The following is a 17,185-nucleotide window of genomic DNA, read 5'->3' as shown; positions in this document are numbered from 1 at the left end:
ACAAGTATTTTGATGTGAGACGCCTCTGCCAGTACGACAAACATTTTGATGTATAAGCGCAAGATTTTCTTTCCCTGCTCGAGAAAACAACGCCATATTGCGACAAACGACTGTGTCGTTTTGTTTTTAATTGTGTTGTGTTGGTGGCCCACCACTCATTACGTAAGAACGACGTTTTTTTTGTTGTTGCGGGGCGCATTCAAAGTAGTACGAGAAAGTAGAGACAAGCCACTATAGTGTTTTGATCTAGGACATACGTCCTGAAGTAATTCAGGAGAATTAAATTTAAGGAGAGGACAACTGTAAGCTAATATAGCTTTCTGTCCAGTTCCTGAAATGCTGTATTGTAAATATTTCATGCTTTTCGGAATAAAAATATGTTTAAACTAAGTAATTCAGACATACCGTTAGTTGTTCCATTTTATTACAAACTACGACAGCGTTTCGGTGTCATCAAAATGCTATATACGACTTACTAATTCATACGTACGACTTACTAACTCCTATGTAGGACATATTTATTCCTTCGTAGGACATATTAACTTCTACACGGTACATAAAAAGTACTGCCTACGAGTAACTAGCTCTTACGTACTTAACGGTACTTGTCATATGTAGGAGTATGTATGTCGTACATAGTTCTTATTTCTTATGTAGGAGTTATGTATGGAAGCGTTAATTGACCCCCGAGTTGACGTGAAAATGACAGACATGTCAGGATAGATTATCTCAACATATCGTGTAATATCGTGGCATCTCGGATATTATTAAGACGTCACGCCAGAACTGATTCTGGTCTTGTTGACAAAGTTTTTACCACATGTCATAATTTATGCTACGCTTACCTAAATTTACTATGTGGTACGTCTTTATGTAGTCGCAGTAAGGCGACATGCCATTATGTAACGTATCATGTTACTTAAATATAAGTCGACTTGCCATTTGATTAACATGGTTTTGCTTCCTAAATTTAAACGAGAAAATTACAAGATGAAAATGTCAACTTACACGAACACAAAAGGTAACATACAGTACCGAGTATTTCTTGATTCCGTGTGTGTTCCAGGCAGACGGACGTGTCTATTTCGGTACGTTTATACAATATTATATAAATTAAAATAATAATTCACGATTTTTTAATTGAATTAATTTGTAACCATGAATAGAGTAAAATATAAACATCAGTTTGTGCTAAGAGTGAAGTAACATAGGTATTTGTAAGAAAAGACAGAGGCCTTTCCTTTTGGTCACGTAACCAGACCTCTAGACGTGAAATTGATCATGAAAAGGGCGCTATATAAATCTGGTATAATAATAATAATAATAATAATAGACCCGGGGTTGAAGGGTGCAGTTACCGGACCACTGGGCACCCTACATATATTTTTTCAAGATAGGCTTCTGTAGTCTTGTTTATCTGATAGAATTGCACACTCCTTGGTTAAGTTCAGGGTCGTGGGTTCGAGCCCCACTTGGATAGCGGCCATGGCTTCTCAGGTGGCACGTACATTACCAGCTGGTAGGAACTACATTTTGGACTACTTTACTACGCTTGCTATTATCAGTTTTTCCTCCCTTTGCAGACGTTTTCCATTTGCATTCGTGACGTGAGAATGGAGGAGATGGAAGGTCCTTATGCTAAATTAAGTAAAGGTTCTTGTGCTGAATTTAGTAAAACAGAGGTATATTTTCTGATTGCTTTGTGTTTTTATTATTGGGATCATAATTACGTACATATATCTCTACAGAAGTGAAAGTTATTGTAGTTGAAGTTAATGCCTGAAAATGCGGCGTTTGCATCCTCGAGGTATTGAATGAATTATGAATTCTAGACTTTAAATGAATGGAGTGAAATAAAAACAGTCAGTCAGCCAGTAACAGATGAAAGCTTATTTCACGTCGCAAACAACACCAGCCACAAAGTTCTTTTGCAACAAACAAGATATTCAGTAATAGATACTTGACTGTGCTTATTTTACCGCCTGTTAAAGTCCTTTAAATGCTGATCAGTGCTATTCTAGTACAATGTTTCTTTGGTACAACGCGACCGGAGATAGAGCACCACTCCCTCCCTTATAGCCGACATTTCAACCGAGCTATTGAACCATTTGTATACATATTTTACCTCGTTTTGCAAACAATTGTCATTTATATATTCAGACCACCAGAGGAAGTTGTGGGAGACTGGCAATGATGTACTGAACGAGCACGGTGGAAAGACAACATAGTCAAATGGGGGTATATTTCAAATTCTTATACATTTTCATAATTTAGTATAATAATTAGATTGCTAAAAAAGCGTTGAAATAATTTGTGATGAAACTTGTAGTTAATATTTTGATTAACTTCTTTGATCAACTAAAGGCATGTAAATGATATATTTTTATAACCGAATTTATTTTGTATGATAATATTTGTTGAAGCTTTGTGTTGATATGATTTAGCTATACAGGGATCATTTTAATTACAGTTTAGTTTTTTTCTTTTTTCTGTTTTCAGGTTTGTCATAAGCCTAACTTGTGCTTTGATAGAGAGCCTACAGGATATTTTCATCTATGTTACCTCACCGCCTGTAAACCTTGTACACTAGACCCGCCCGCTTAGCCCAGTAGGTAGAGCGTCGGTCTACGGATCGCGGGGTCGTGAGTTCGATCCTCGGGCTGTTCTCCGTGACTATTTGATAAACGACATTGTGTCTGAAATCGTTAGTCCTCCACCTCTGATTCATGTGGGGAAGTTGGCAGGTACTTGGGGAGAACAAATTTGTACTGGTACAGAATCCAGGAACACTGGTTAGGTTAACTGCCCGCCGTTACATGACTGAAATACTGTTGAAAAACGGCGTTAAACCCAAAACAAACAAAAAAACCTTGTATACTACATGTTTTTAAAAACAATGTAGGAAGAAATACCCTAAATGTGGGAGTAAAATTGAAGCTGTCAGAAACGTTTACAACTAGAAAGTGTTTGATAATATAATAGCAATTCTGACATGATTACAATCAGGTAGATACTTAAGAGCGGAAAGCATTTTAAGTTGAACTATTTACTTCTTTCATTGTAGGACACAATTGAGAATTGATAACACGCTTCTTGAATTTGGAATATTAGAAACCCGTGCGTCACTGAAAGTTATTTATACTGTGAACAGTATTGGATATAAAGGCAACATCAATGTTAAATTATTGACATCTCATTTTTAGCTCGACTATTCGAAGAATAAGGGAGCTATCCTACTCGCCCCGGCGTCGGCGTGAGCGTAAGCGTAAGCGTTAGCGTGAGCGTCACACAAATGTTAAAGTTTGCGTACCACCTCAAATATTTTCAAAGTCCATTGAGATATTGCTTTCATATTTTGCAAACTTGTTTACCATCACGACCCCAGTCTGTAAAAAGGAGGAGGGAACTCTATCAAGCATTTTGACTGAATTATGGCCCTGTTCGACTTAGAATAAATGTTAAAGTTTGCGTACCACCCCAAATATTTTCAAGGTCCATTGAGATATTGCTTTCATATTTTGCATACTTGTTTACCATCATGACCCCAGTCTGTAAAAAGGAAGAGGCAACTCTACCGAGCATTTTGACTGAATTATGGCCCCTGTTCGACTTAGAATATGCTTATTGTAATGTTAAAGTTTTACTCATTGCTTATATTATACTATCAAGCACTGAGAATAACCGAGCGCGCTGTCCACTGACAGCTCTTGTTATATAACGTTGAACCAGCTATAAAGATTCAACCATGGCTACATCTTGTATCTACTAATTTACAGGACATTTTTCTTTGTTTATATTGTACATAGTGCCACGTACATGAAAAACCTGTAAATATACATATGAAGATTTGTATTTGTTTCCTAATATTTGCTGTACTAGGTATAGGCAATATCTATAATGTTAAGTTTGTTTTTGAATCATAATATATCAGGTGAACAAGAGTAAAAGTTGAGTAAAAGTCTCCCTGTACATGGTCGTAGTGTTGTTATATTTTTGGTCCTTTTCGATCATTGAGAACATTCCTTTTCACTGTAAAAGAATTCTGCTTAAGCCGGTGCTAGGAGACTTAAGGGGAACTACACATTTCATTACATCTCCATAAACAGAAAAAAAAAATGAAACAGATTGTGCTATTGTGACTTTTCTAATTACGTTAACAAGTTTTTAACCTAATCTCATGAAAAAGTTAGTTTGTTCTTATAAAAATTATAAAAGTAATTACTGTGTCCATCTTTCTGTCTGTCTATATACCTGTAGAATTTTGCCACTTCACACATTTTCACGTTACATTTTGTCATGTAAAGCACTGTGTTACATTGTAAGTAATATGCACTACAATCAAAACCGAAAAATCACCTTTATTACTTTGACATGAATTTGTGAATTTCTGAAAAGGTTTTATGTGTACGTTTTAGATATTTTAAAAACAGATAACAAAAGAATAAGTACGCCCCCTTCTCCAACCTTTTGTATGCCGGATGCAGATTCTTTTAGAGTTGTATTCTTGTTGTAAAGCATTAGTACACCACATATTACCCTACGTGAAATTTTTATGTGGTTTTAGACATTAATATACAACAACAGAGATTATTTATTCACGGAAAGTCATTTAAGTAAACTGTGATTTTACTGCTTTTTGTTTGCTGGATGCTGGTTCAAATCTTAACACAACTTTATCAAACATGGTCTGAGGTATTTCTGTAAGGTCATCTCCCAGAATTATTACAGTTGGTATGATAAGACCTTTCTAGAGGACATAATATCTAAAAATAGAAATTTCTTAAAACGAAGTCTCCCCGTGAACCGTTTAATGGTTCTTAATTAAACTCACTATATAGCATCCTTAAGGTCCTCTCCCACTTTTTTAATGAGTGAGCTTGGTCCTTTTTATTGTTAACTGGTGCTAAAATAACAATACTTTCAAACGATTTCTCCCCATGAACGGCTTGATGGATATTTATCAAACTTTGGCTGTTGCATCATTGTACGGTCTTCTCCAACATTTGTCAACTGGTGGTCTATGCTCCTACTAAGGGGCAAGTTAAGCTAAATATGAAAATATCTTTGAACAACTTCTTGTGAATTGCAGGATGCAGATGACTAGTTTAAAGAACCTTTGGAAACAACCCAGGCCTAGTCCTATTACTTGTGTGTAAATTCCACCCAGTATTGTAAAGGCGAAGAAGTTTAAATTTCATACAGAGAAAGTGCAGTCTAATCTAATCTACCTTAATGACATATTTAAATTTCTCCCTTTATCGGATTTACGTATAAAACGTTTGTGCAGAGCATATCTCAAAAACAATTAAAAGAGCTTGATAGAAAATTAACATTGATAGATAGTACTGGGGGGGACTTGTACTGCAAAAGACCCGTAATTCAGCTTTATTTACTTCTTGAAATAACTCCATTAGATATACCTCTTCTCCGCAAGTAATTGTAAACTTCTCCAAATGAATCACAGATGGAGGACAAATGATGTTAGACACAATGTCTGTTACCAAAATCGTCACACAGGATAAACCCCACGCCCAGGGATCGTATTCACGACCCCGCGTTCTGTATTACCATTATGTTGAATACTATGAGTGCAATAGCTTTGAAACTAAACACAGTGATATACTGTAATTATATGAGTATGTTATGACCCTTTTTATACTTAAGAACATCGAAATTATTTTTTTTATGTTTTACTCTACTCTACTGTAATAATGAGAACAATAGCTTTTAAACTATGCACACTCATCATTATTAGGTTTGCCAGGAGCCATAACTCCTGCGCACATTTTTCAGAATTATGGCCTTTTCTGTACTATGTTTATACATAATTTATAATTATCAGGTAGATTATGAAGGAAGTTCTACAAATTCTATAAATCACTCTCGACACCTCATTCCTGATGGAATGAGAGAAGAAGCCATTTCCCTTTTCATGCTTAGCGCCAAGCAAGGGAGCTACAGAAACCATTTTTCATGTCTTTGGTATGACGCGGCCGGGGGTCGAGCCCACGACCTCCCGCCCTGGATGTGGACGCTCTACCACCAGGTTACTGAATTTCCTAATTAAAACTTTTGTTTACGGTCTACTTTACTTTAATATTATATGGGTTATTGCTTTAAAATGTATCATTATTAGTGCATTATGACTGCAGGCCAAGAACATAAATTTTGTCGGCATTGTGACCTTATTTGTACTAAAAAAATTGGAAATTTTTTGTAGGCTCACTTTTCTTGAGTACTGTAATAGTTGCGTTTTATAAATGTCTTTGCCTAAAGCATAAGTGAGAGAGGAATTTTATTTCATTGCATACAAAAGAGGACATTGTTGGAAAGTTTCAAGAACGGCACCTCCACCATGTATAGATTTTGAATCAACTGCGTTTATTTTATTCATACACGGCGGCCATATTTACTTGAAAGTTTTGAAAGGAATTATTTATTTTATATCGTAATATCCGCTTTAATGATGTCAATTGTTATTTACAATATGATTTAATTTGTCGTAAAGTTTCATTAGGTCTATATTACTCAAAAGCAATTCTTTGCGTATTTGGTGTAACTTTTTCGCAGTCATTTGTTCGACTTATTATCAGATACATCTGCTATATAATAAAATCTGTAAAAAGTTAAGCATTAAAGTATTTGGGCAGATCTCTTCTAGCCTTTAATATTCACAATGACAACTCTAAAATTTATAATTGATAATTGATCGTATTATAATTATTTCTGCAATTTCTAAGATATACACAACAAATATGGATGCAGTTGATGCCTAAGACAGGCCAAGGATGCTCAAAATGCATAGGGTTGTTTAAAGCATATTTTCTCGATCTTTTTGTACACTTGGGACAATAAGGCATTGTAAACAGCATCTCTTCTCTAACAACATTGAACGAATCCATTTTCTCTAGTATTCTTCCATTGAAACATGCTATTCAGTGGACTGAGAAAGCAAAATTCTGTTGTTTATTTACTGAATAACATTTCAGTCATAAGCGGTGGTTTCTTTTTATCTGCCTTATACTGTTTTGTGCAACATATAACAATATAAAATTCAAGCATCACATTTAAAAGAAAAAATCAAAGCACATTTAAAGGGAATTCCGGTAGTATTTATGCGCAAGTTTCTGCGCATCCGACACCATCTATGGAAAATTGAAGTGAAGTCAACATTTCTTGAAACATGTTACAAAAAATCTTAAATATGAGGAATCTTGAATAAAATAACTTTTTTAATAAGTTTTATCAGTAATCAAATGTTGATACTGGATTATGTTGTATTGACATGAATCATGCCTGACATGTATCTTGCATTTTTGAGGCTGTATTTTGACAGCGCACTTTAGTGCAAAGACAGTGCTGTTGATATAATGTTAGACATTTAAGTTAACTTTGTATTGATAAGACAAAATCCCCTTTCAGATTATTCAGTATTCAATTATAGTAAGAATTAAGAATTTTTAAACTTCTTTTTAGCTTCTGGCAGATATACATGTAATCAACTTAGTCAGGTTCGCGTGAGGAGGCCATCCAGCTGGCTTACGGAAGGTCGGTGGTTCTACCCAGGTGCCCGCTCGTGATGAAATAATGCACGGAGGGGCACCTGTGGTCTTCCTCCACTATTAAAGCTTGAAAGTCGCCATATGACCTATCATGTGTCGGTGCGACGTTAAAAAAAATAAAAAAAAATAACAAAAGATAATAGTCAGGTTCGCGCCATTTTTCGTCCACACAGGTGTTGCATTCAAGCGGCCTTAACATAAAATTTAGTCCGGTGACCCATACCTTTTTCCCATTTTTATTTTCACAATTCAATTGTTTATTCACAATGAAAACTGGAAAAAAATTCTAGAAACAGCTTTTTCAAAATTTAAAAATAAAAGTTCTTTACTAAGAGTATTTTCCATTAAAAAAGTTCACAAAAGTAATATGGAACCAGATTTTTTTTTCTATTTGTACACATGATTATAATGATATTGTATTACAAATATGACTATGATATGAAATAAGTATATAATAGAATCTGTAAAAAGAATTAACCTTATTGTGCTGTCTTTATACATACTTTGGTTGGTATTTATAGAAAAGCAAACAATCATGAAAATGTTGAAAAGTCGCTATCAGTTTCTGCAACAGTGGGTGTTTTCAAAACATTTTTTTCACAAAAACAAGCCTGGTGACCCATTGTTTTTATTTGTTCATTGTTTTCAGCACAAATTTTCCTAACATATATGTGAATTTGAAAAACTTCTGTGAAAGAAAAAAAACTACACAACATACTGGTACTACAAAATAACCAGTTATTATAATTAGATTGTTCACCATATTTTTAAAATTTTATATTAGTTAGCATCTCTTGCAATGTTAATGTAAGGGTTTAAGGAAGACAACTAATTCTGACACTAAACGGTAGTCTTGTATATTTCTAAAAAAGCATTACATATATAGATCTATCTACAACCAGTTAAGGTACATTGTTTTGCACTGAACAAAAGTGATCCTTGACTATTCAAACTTTTTGTCCAAATGAATCCAGTTTGTTTTCGAGCACTTGCAAAAAAGTATCCTTCTGTTGCCTTTACGTATGTTAGGGTTTCACCTGGCATGGACAACTTTTATTTACACTGTCTTGTGACTCTGGAGCATGGTGGGGGTAAGAGTGAGGTAAATCAGTTTAAACTCAACAGTGGTGGTTTTGCCACTGACCGTCCCAAGGCGGTGCCCCATTGTGTTCCTGTATTTGTTTGTTTTGTCCTTGTGTGTTTATTTTGTGTTTGAGTGTGTGTGGTGTGCGAGTGTTTTTCCTTGTTTTTTGGATCTCCTGTCTAAAATGCTCGTTCTATCCGAAATACTATCACCATAATATTATCTTAATGTCATTTGAAGATCTGGTGCAAAAACTGCACGAACAACCCTCGGAACTTAAAAGTATAGACTTAATATAGTAAGCCAATCTTTGGCGGATCTTTTTAAGATACTCGTAACCTCAGAACTTTTCCTGACTTTCCATCTACATTGTATAGCAATATGCACTGAAATTCCAAAAGTTTTAACATTTAGGTGATCGTCTAAATGCATGCTCACTTTTAATATATGTAAGTCTGTGCAACAGACATTTTGAAATCACATCAATGTATCCATGGTCTTTAATAATATGCCTGGCTATTTCTTGCGATTCTATCACTCTGTCTGATGAATTAAACATGTTCCATATTATACCATCTGTTGCAAAGCTTTCTAACTTCATTTATTACATAAGGTGACGTAGAACTAGCCCTATATCTCCTCACCCCAAGGCGTCCGACAGTTTGTCTTGAATGTCGAAGAGTTACCGCAATGTTATGTGTAAAATATAAAATAAACTGTAACTTTCCAAGTATACATCCAAGCCGGAAATATTAAGTAACTAACGCAACTTTGAACTTGTTGACACCAAACCAGGCAACACAGCAGCTTTCAGAAAAGAACAGGCAAACATATAACTGAAATGACAAAACAGATTTTTTTTTATTATATCAATAATTATACATTTTCTACATTTTATATAATGAGCTATTTACCGTATATTAGCGAGGTAGAAAAGCGGAAGGAACACCTAGCAACACGTTGATAGATATGGAATCAATAAATTAAATCTAACCACTCAGCACTTACTTTTGCTTAATCAGAAAAATTATCAAAACGACATGGCAGCTTGATATTTAAGAAAATGGCTTCAAAAAAGAGGCAACCAGTTTAGTTTGTTTGTTTGTTTTGGGTTTAACACCGTTTTTAACAGTATTCCAGTCATGTACCGCGGGCAGGTAACCTAAGCAGTGTTCCTGGATTCTGTACTAGTACAAACCTGTTCTCTGTAAGTAACTGCCAACTTCCTCAGATGAATCAGAGGTGGAGGACTAATGATTTCAGACACAATGTCGTTTATCAAATAGTCACGGAGAACATAGGCAATGCCCGAGGATCGAACTCGCGACCCCGCGATCCGTAGACCGACGCTCTACCTACTGAGCTAAGCGGGCGGGACGCAGCTAGCTAAGTGATTATTACTTTTCGATGTACATGCAATGAAAATAAATCAGTCCCAGTGTCAAAAAATCCTTCGTGAACTAGCAATTTGAACATAAATTTGGTTATTTTGCATAACATTTTGCAAGAACTTGACAGAAATATCAAAACATTTTATTTTCATTTATTTTTTAAATAAAATCAAGTTGTAATTCTTATTGGAGAGCAGCACTTTTTTCATGAAAAGCAGTAGAAACCCATATCACTTTGGGCTTGAAAAGTATCTCAAGATACTCAATATATCATATATTCGAAACGTCTAGAATTTTCTAAATCCGGTAACAATTATTCATAAAAATCAGGATTACACAATTTCAAATAAATCTTTACGAGGGTCAATGATATGACCAGCCTGAAATTTGTTAGGGATATTGCCAAACCAATACTGAAAGAGTGATGGCATTCCTGTCTGAGTCTAAAGACTTACTGATGAAATCAGAACATTGAATTAAAGAAAGATCATTGCCTTTAATACTAGTCGCATCCTGCAGACGATATAGCCTTATGCCAGAACCATAAGCAATTATTTTAATGGAGAGTTATGGTCTTTACAGCTTACTGAATAATATTATTATAAAAATGAAATATGAGAATAAGAACATTAACAACAACAACAGCAACAACAACAACAATAATAGTACAAGCATGAAATAATTACCGTAGTTTTATGCAGCCATTGCTTCCAACGAAAATGGCAGAATTCCAAAGCTAATACAAAACTACCGACATTTTGCTTAATTTTCTTTAAATAATACATGTATCGGCTCACGACGTGTAAATATTTTACAAGAAAACGTGTATCACAGCATATTAACATAAACTAGAACGTTATTTACATTTCTCTTAATTTTTGGATGATGTCTATTTGATTATGTAGCATGCCGTCCTATTTTCCTGTGTGAAACAATTTTGTATGACGCCAGTTATGTCAACAATCGAGTAAATTTAGGTAAGCGTAGCATAAATTATGAACAGAGGTAAAAACTTTGTCAACAAGACAAGAACCAGTTCTGACGTGTCGTCTTAATAATTTTCGAGATGCCACGATATTACACGATATGTCGAGATAATCTATCCTGACATGTCCGTCATTTTCACGTCAACTCGGGGGTCAATTAACGCTTCCATAGTTATGTGCTAGTTTTAAAACGTACGTCGCATTTATTATGCCTGTTGTAGGACATAGGAAAGTGACTAACTACAAATCACTCTGCTGGCACTAGTAGGCTACCAATACGCTACCATAGTATAACAATGTAACTGCTAAAACAGTATTCTTTTACAAACGTTCTCTTGAAATTAGAAATGTAAATATTTCTTCCGTTGTACTTATTTCATACTTGTGTACAATTTATCTACTCTATAGCTTTTTAATTTCAATCTTTCTTCGACTGTGTTTATGAAAAACAAAACATGGCTGTTACGTGCAATGCGTCGTTTTCTCTTTATCATCTAAATATTTCTTTGAAGGTCATATTTTTGGTTAGGAATCGAATCGTGTTCTTGAATTCTTTTGAGGCCGAAATCGACTGAGCTAAGCCTATTCCCCATTTCATACTTATGTGCAACTACAGAGTCCAAAGTTAAAAACTATAACAATAAAGCTCAGATTAGCGACCAGTCTCAGACTCTAGTATATGACTGGTTGATTTTTTAGCTTGGTCTTAAATCTGACCAGTGACAATTATTTATTTGGGTTTTACGGCGCACCAACACAGTATAGGTTATATGGCGCCAAACAGGACTACACATTTTGGTTTCACATCTCATTTACATCAAAATAAAAACATGAGGTATGGAATCAAAATTTGCATACCTGCTGGAAATACAGAGTTACAGCAAAACCAAAGCTGACTGGTTACCAAACTTACAAGATCTAACGTCGGATATATGAATTTAAAGGCAATTAACATTAGCTTAAAGCTATTTCCCGACAAACAAATGATATAGTAATAACAAAATAAAATAAAACAGCTGTAAAGGGAAAGCACGGTCATAAAAGGGCAAGGGAAGTAACCCTGTAACAGTACATATACATTACTGACTTTGTTACTCCCCTTCGAAGCAAATTAAGATTAATCATACATGTAGAAAAGAGGGATACAAAATAAGCAAAGTAAAACTCAGTTTATTACAAATAAGTAGATGACATATGGGTATTGTGGCAAGTGTAAGACAAAAACCTTATCAAAGTAAGTGTCCCCAAAACTACCGAAAGAAAGGTGTAGATTTGGGAAAAGGGCCTGGAGGGGTCATACACTTCACCACACCAACACCTGTCATCTACCCTATATCACATTTATGTTATTTTTACATCGACTGGCTTCGCCAGCGTACGGCCACTCCACAGGCGCTGAAGCTACACCAGAAGAGGAAAAAAGAAGCAAGCAAGTTCAAAAACACAACAATTTTCAGTACATATTTACATAAAATTAACTAAACTAAGACAAACTAAGAGAGGAGCACATTATTAATAATAGGCTTTTAAAAGCACATGCATACTAATACTAGGGAAACTAAACTAAAACTATAAGATACAATTAAGAAATTAAAAAATGAGGCATGAAAAAGATAATACAGAAAAAAGTAAAACCTGTGGGAAAGCTGCTGATCTTGACCTAGGCCTAAAATCTGCCAACTTCATGTATGCCAAACTTAATTTCATACCCATAGATACAGGTCATCTTCGTGCTTAATCGACAAAACCTGGAGTTGTATCAACTTCCTCCGCAAAAAGTAATGAATAAAATCGAATAAGCTTAGCCACTTTGGTCAAATCGCTACCTACAAAGCGGTGCGATGCAATGACCCGTCACTACGATGAGCTCTACATGACCTTGCACCATTCATTCGCCTATTGTGAGTAAATCAACACGTTAGGCCCGGGGCACTGGTCATGCTTAGTTCGCTTAGCACGTGATTTCCATGACTACATAATCAGTTTTAGTGTTGGTTTTGAGCGGAAACGATGGCGTCTACAAGGTACGTATGTATTTTCTGTCTTTTTTTTCTGTTCTTTATTTTTACATTATTTTCTAGTTCCATCGTTCTTCTCTTTACATAGCTCTATTCATTCTTTTGCAAATAATTTATTTTGTGTTACCTACTGCGAGTTGTTCAGTGGCAACGACTGCCAGACGGAGACTGAGTATAATGATAATAATTTGCAACCAGTCTTCTCTATTTTGATTTTGAACTGGTATATGTGTACGAATGAAAATATAATGGCTCTCTAAAACAATTTTATCAACTGCATTTTTTTGGACACAGATAGCACCATATTCTGGATCTGAGGTGTATATGGGAGGGAATGGGGGTAGGGGTGTGTTTTTTATGCCCCCGAAGGGAGGCATATTAGTTTTCAACGGTCCGTCCGTTCGTTCGTTCGTTAGTTCGTTCGTCACAATGTTAACTGTTTGCATGAAGGCACTTTACTCGCGAACCACTGCACCCAGGACCTTCAAACTTCACGTGCTGATAGTACTTATTGAATATACCACCCCTACTGACTTTGGGGTCACCAGGTCAAAGGTCAAGGTCACAGGGGTCAACGTTAACTTTTTGCATGAAGGCACTTTATTCGCGAACCACTGCACCCAGGACCTTCAAACTTCACATGCTGATAATACTGATTGGGTATACCACCCCTTCTGTCTTTGGGATCACCAGGTCAAAGGTCAAGGTCACAGGGCCAACGTTAACTTTTTGCATGAAGGCACTTTACTCGCGAACCACTACACCCAGGATCTTCAAACTTCACGTGCTGATAGTACTTATTGAGTACACCACTCCTACTGACTTTGGGGTCACCAGATCAAAGGTCAAGGTCACAGGGGCCAACGTTTACTTTTTGCATGAAGGCACTTTACTCGCGAACAACTTCACCTAGGACCTTCAAACTTTACCTGCTGATAGTACTTTATGAGTACACCAACCCTACTGACTTTGGGGTCACAAGGTCAAAGGTCAAGGTCACAGGGGCCAACGTCAACTTTTTGCCTGAATGCACTTTACTCGCGAACCACTTCACCCAGGACCTTTAAACTTCACATGCTGATATTACTTATTGAGTACACCAACCCTACTGACTTTGGGGTCACCAGGTCAAAGGTCAAGGTCACCAGGTCAAAGGTCAAGGTGCTGCGGGGGCATTTGTCACTATTAGTGACAGCTCTTGTTTTTTCCTTTTCAGCTGTATGTATTTAGTTTGTGACTTGTTCATCTTATGCACGGGAGCATGGATCAATCTCCTCATTGACCTAATTCCTCTATATCAGCGTATATTAGCTAAATCGCGGTATAAAAATATGTTTTCATCAACTCTTAAGAAAAATATGGTGTTAATTCGTAAATGTATACAAACAATCTTACACGATCGAAAGAAATAGATATCCGTTTTCACTTGTAGAAATTTTTGAACAAGTGAAAAATGTAAAATTGTATTATAAATATTGGAGCCCATCCTTTTACCACCTGTGTAATACTTACTGAAAATGAAACATTGTTTTTTGCCCTTTTCTATTCTGATCGAGCTAAGTTCCAAATATATCTACTCATGTGATAACAACATAAAAATAAAATGTTAGTATTGCTATAACAACTCTATAGAACGCTGCATTATTTTACACGAAAACCTCAGCATACATTTCAAAGCCTAAGTCACATAAAAAGCAGAAAGGTAAAATAAATCATGAGAAATTTAGTTCTGTTTTTTAGATCATCTGATTTTTTGAAAAAAAAAATGATGAGTTATTGTCATCACTTGAGCGGTTGTCAGCGTCGGCGTCGGCGTCTGCGTCGGCGTTGCCTGGTTAAGTTTTATGTTTAGGTCAGCTTTTATCCTAAACTATCAAAGCTATTGCTTTGAAACTTGGAATGCTTGTTCACCATCATAAGCTGACCCTGTATAGCAAGAAACATAACTCCATCTTGCTTTTTGAAAGATTTATGGCCCCTTTTGTACTTAGAAAATATCAGATTTCTTGGTTAAGTTTTATGTTTAGGTCAACTTTTCTCCTAAACTATCAAAGCTATTGCTTTGAAACTTGGAATACTTGTTCACCATCATAAGCAGACCCTGTACATCAAGAAACATAACTCCATCTTGCTTTTTGCAAGATTTATTGCCCCTTTTGGACTTAGAAAATCAGTTTTCTTGGTTAAGTTTTATGTTTAGGTCAGCTTTTATCCTAAACTATCAAAGCTATTGCTTTAAAACTTGCATCACTTGTTCACCATCATAAGTTGACCCTGTACAGCAAGAAACATAACTCCATCCTGCTTTTTGCAAGATTTATGGCCCCTTTTGGACTTAGAAAATATCAGATTTCTTGGTTAAGTTTTATGTTTAGGTCAACTTTTTCTCTTAAACTATCAAAGCTATTGCTTTGAAACTTGCAACACTTGTTGACCATCATCAGCTGACCCTGTACAGCAAGCAACATAACTCCATCCTGCTTTTTGCAATAATTATTGCCCCTTTTGGACTTAGAAAATCATTTTCTTGGTTGAGTATTATGTTTAAGTCAACTTTTCTCATAAACTATCAAAGCTATTGCTTTAAAACTTGCAACAGTTTTTCACCATCATAAGTGGACACTGAACATCAAGAAACATAACTCTATTCTGCTTTTTGCAAGAATGATGGCCCTTTTTAGACTTAGAAAATCATGGGTAGGACAATATTTCTATTACACAAAAAAAATCAGATGAGCGTCTGCACCCGCAAGGCGGTGCTCTTGTTTGTAGTTATTGCTATTACTAGGGTAAAGTACATAGAAATCCAAAGTTCCTCTAGTTGATCATTTTAACGATACCCTCAATCTTCTGATCAATTCATATACGGCTTCTTCAGTCCGCGTAAAACTCTTTATCAGTCGCGGGCATTTGGCATCTTTCAAAATGGAGTTTTCCTGGGGTGAGGAGGTAGATCAGTGGGAGGACGATTTCATCCAGTTGCTCTATCTCAAATGGCGAGACTTTCCGGCTGGGCCGGAAGGGACTTGTCCCTGTTAACGTCACACAAACATGCAATGTCATACTGGCCAACTTTTATTAACTTCTGTGTTTTCTGACTAACACCTCTGTGCTTTGCCTTCTACCTTCTTCTACTATTTCCCGTTATATATTTAGCTATTGCTCACCGTAATATGATGGTTATGACTAACAGAATTTTGTTAATATGATTTTTGTTATTTTCAGGTGTTGAACATAATCATGGTGCAAATTACTTAGAACGTATGGTGTTGGTGATGATGATGATGATAATGATGATGATGATGACGACTACGACGCTGATGACTGCGACAACCAACTACCCATAAAGCATCACAACATGTCAAGGTAAAATAGAACAGAAAAGAAGCAATGTTGTACATAATATTATCATATTGTTTACATAGAATGGCAATGTAATTTTAAAGATTACAGACTGGTCTCTAGAGTAATGATGAAAAAGGAACAAGTTTCCTTTTAACGCTTTTCTATTTGAGTCAAAAGCAATTTTTTTCTTAGAGAAATGGTAATAATTTCCTGGTCTTAGACTAAGTTTATTCTTTCATTTGAAAAGTAGAGGAAAATACAATTTGGAATTTATCACATTCTAGAAGTATGTCTAATGTGTTCACCAGCTCTGTAATATGGTTATAATATTGATTATGACATTGTTTTACAATTATGGTTTTGTCCAAATTCCTTAGCCCCTATAATGCTAAACACGACTGATTCTGCCTTTGCGACCAGTGTAGATCATGATCAGCCTGCACATCCGTGCAGTCTGATCATGATCTGCACTTTTCGCCATCCAGTCAGTATTTTTTGGTAAACACTCCTTTTATAACAGTTAATGGTACTGTCCAAATTGAAAGATGGAAAAGTACATTATAGAAACTTAGCAGGTAAAGGGTTAGCAATCATATCAGCTAAAGGGCGAGGACCAGTATATTCTATAAGGCGCCTCACCTTATCTAGACAAATCTGTTTCATCTATTTTTAGCTCACCTGAGCAATGCTCAGGTGAGTTTTTTGTGATCGCTCGATGTCCGTCGTCTGTCGTCTATCTGTCAACATTTAGCGTGTTTGCGATACAAGCTGCATTTTTCAGTTGATCTTCATGAAATTT

General features: G+C 35.8%; 1 protein-coding gene across 1 annotated transcript in view; it reads right to left on the bottom strand.

Annotated features, from left to right (window-relative positions):
- Positions 1 to 9,406: 9,406 nt before the first annotated feature.
- LOC123524197 (interleukin-6 receptor subunit beta-like) overlaps positions 9,407 to 17,185 on the bottom strand; it is a 28,263-nt gene continuing 20,484 nt past the window's right edge. Inside the window, exon 17 of the mRNA XM_053539805.1 lies at positions 9,407 to 9,482. Coding sequence (XP_053395780.1) covers positions 9,407 to 9,482 — 76 coding nt within the window. The remainder of the gene's footprint in view (positions 9,483 to 17,185) is intronic.

This window comes from Mercenaria mercenaria, chromosome 3, assembly GCF_021730395.1.
Source record: "Mercenaria mercenaria strain notata chromosome 3, MADL_Memer_1, whole genome shotgun sequence".
In the NCBI taxonomy this organism is placed as follows: Eukaryota; Metazoa; Mollusca; class Bivalvia; order Venerida; family Veneridae; genus Mercenaria; species Mercenaria mercenaria.
The sequence above is the reverse complement of the archived record's forward strand: the minus strand, read 5'-3'. Positions and strand labels throughout refer to the sequence as shown.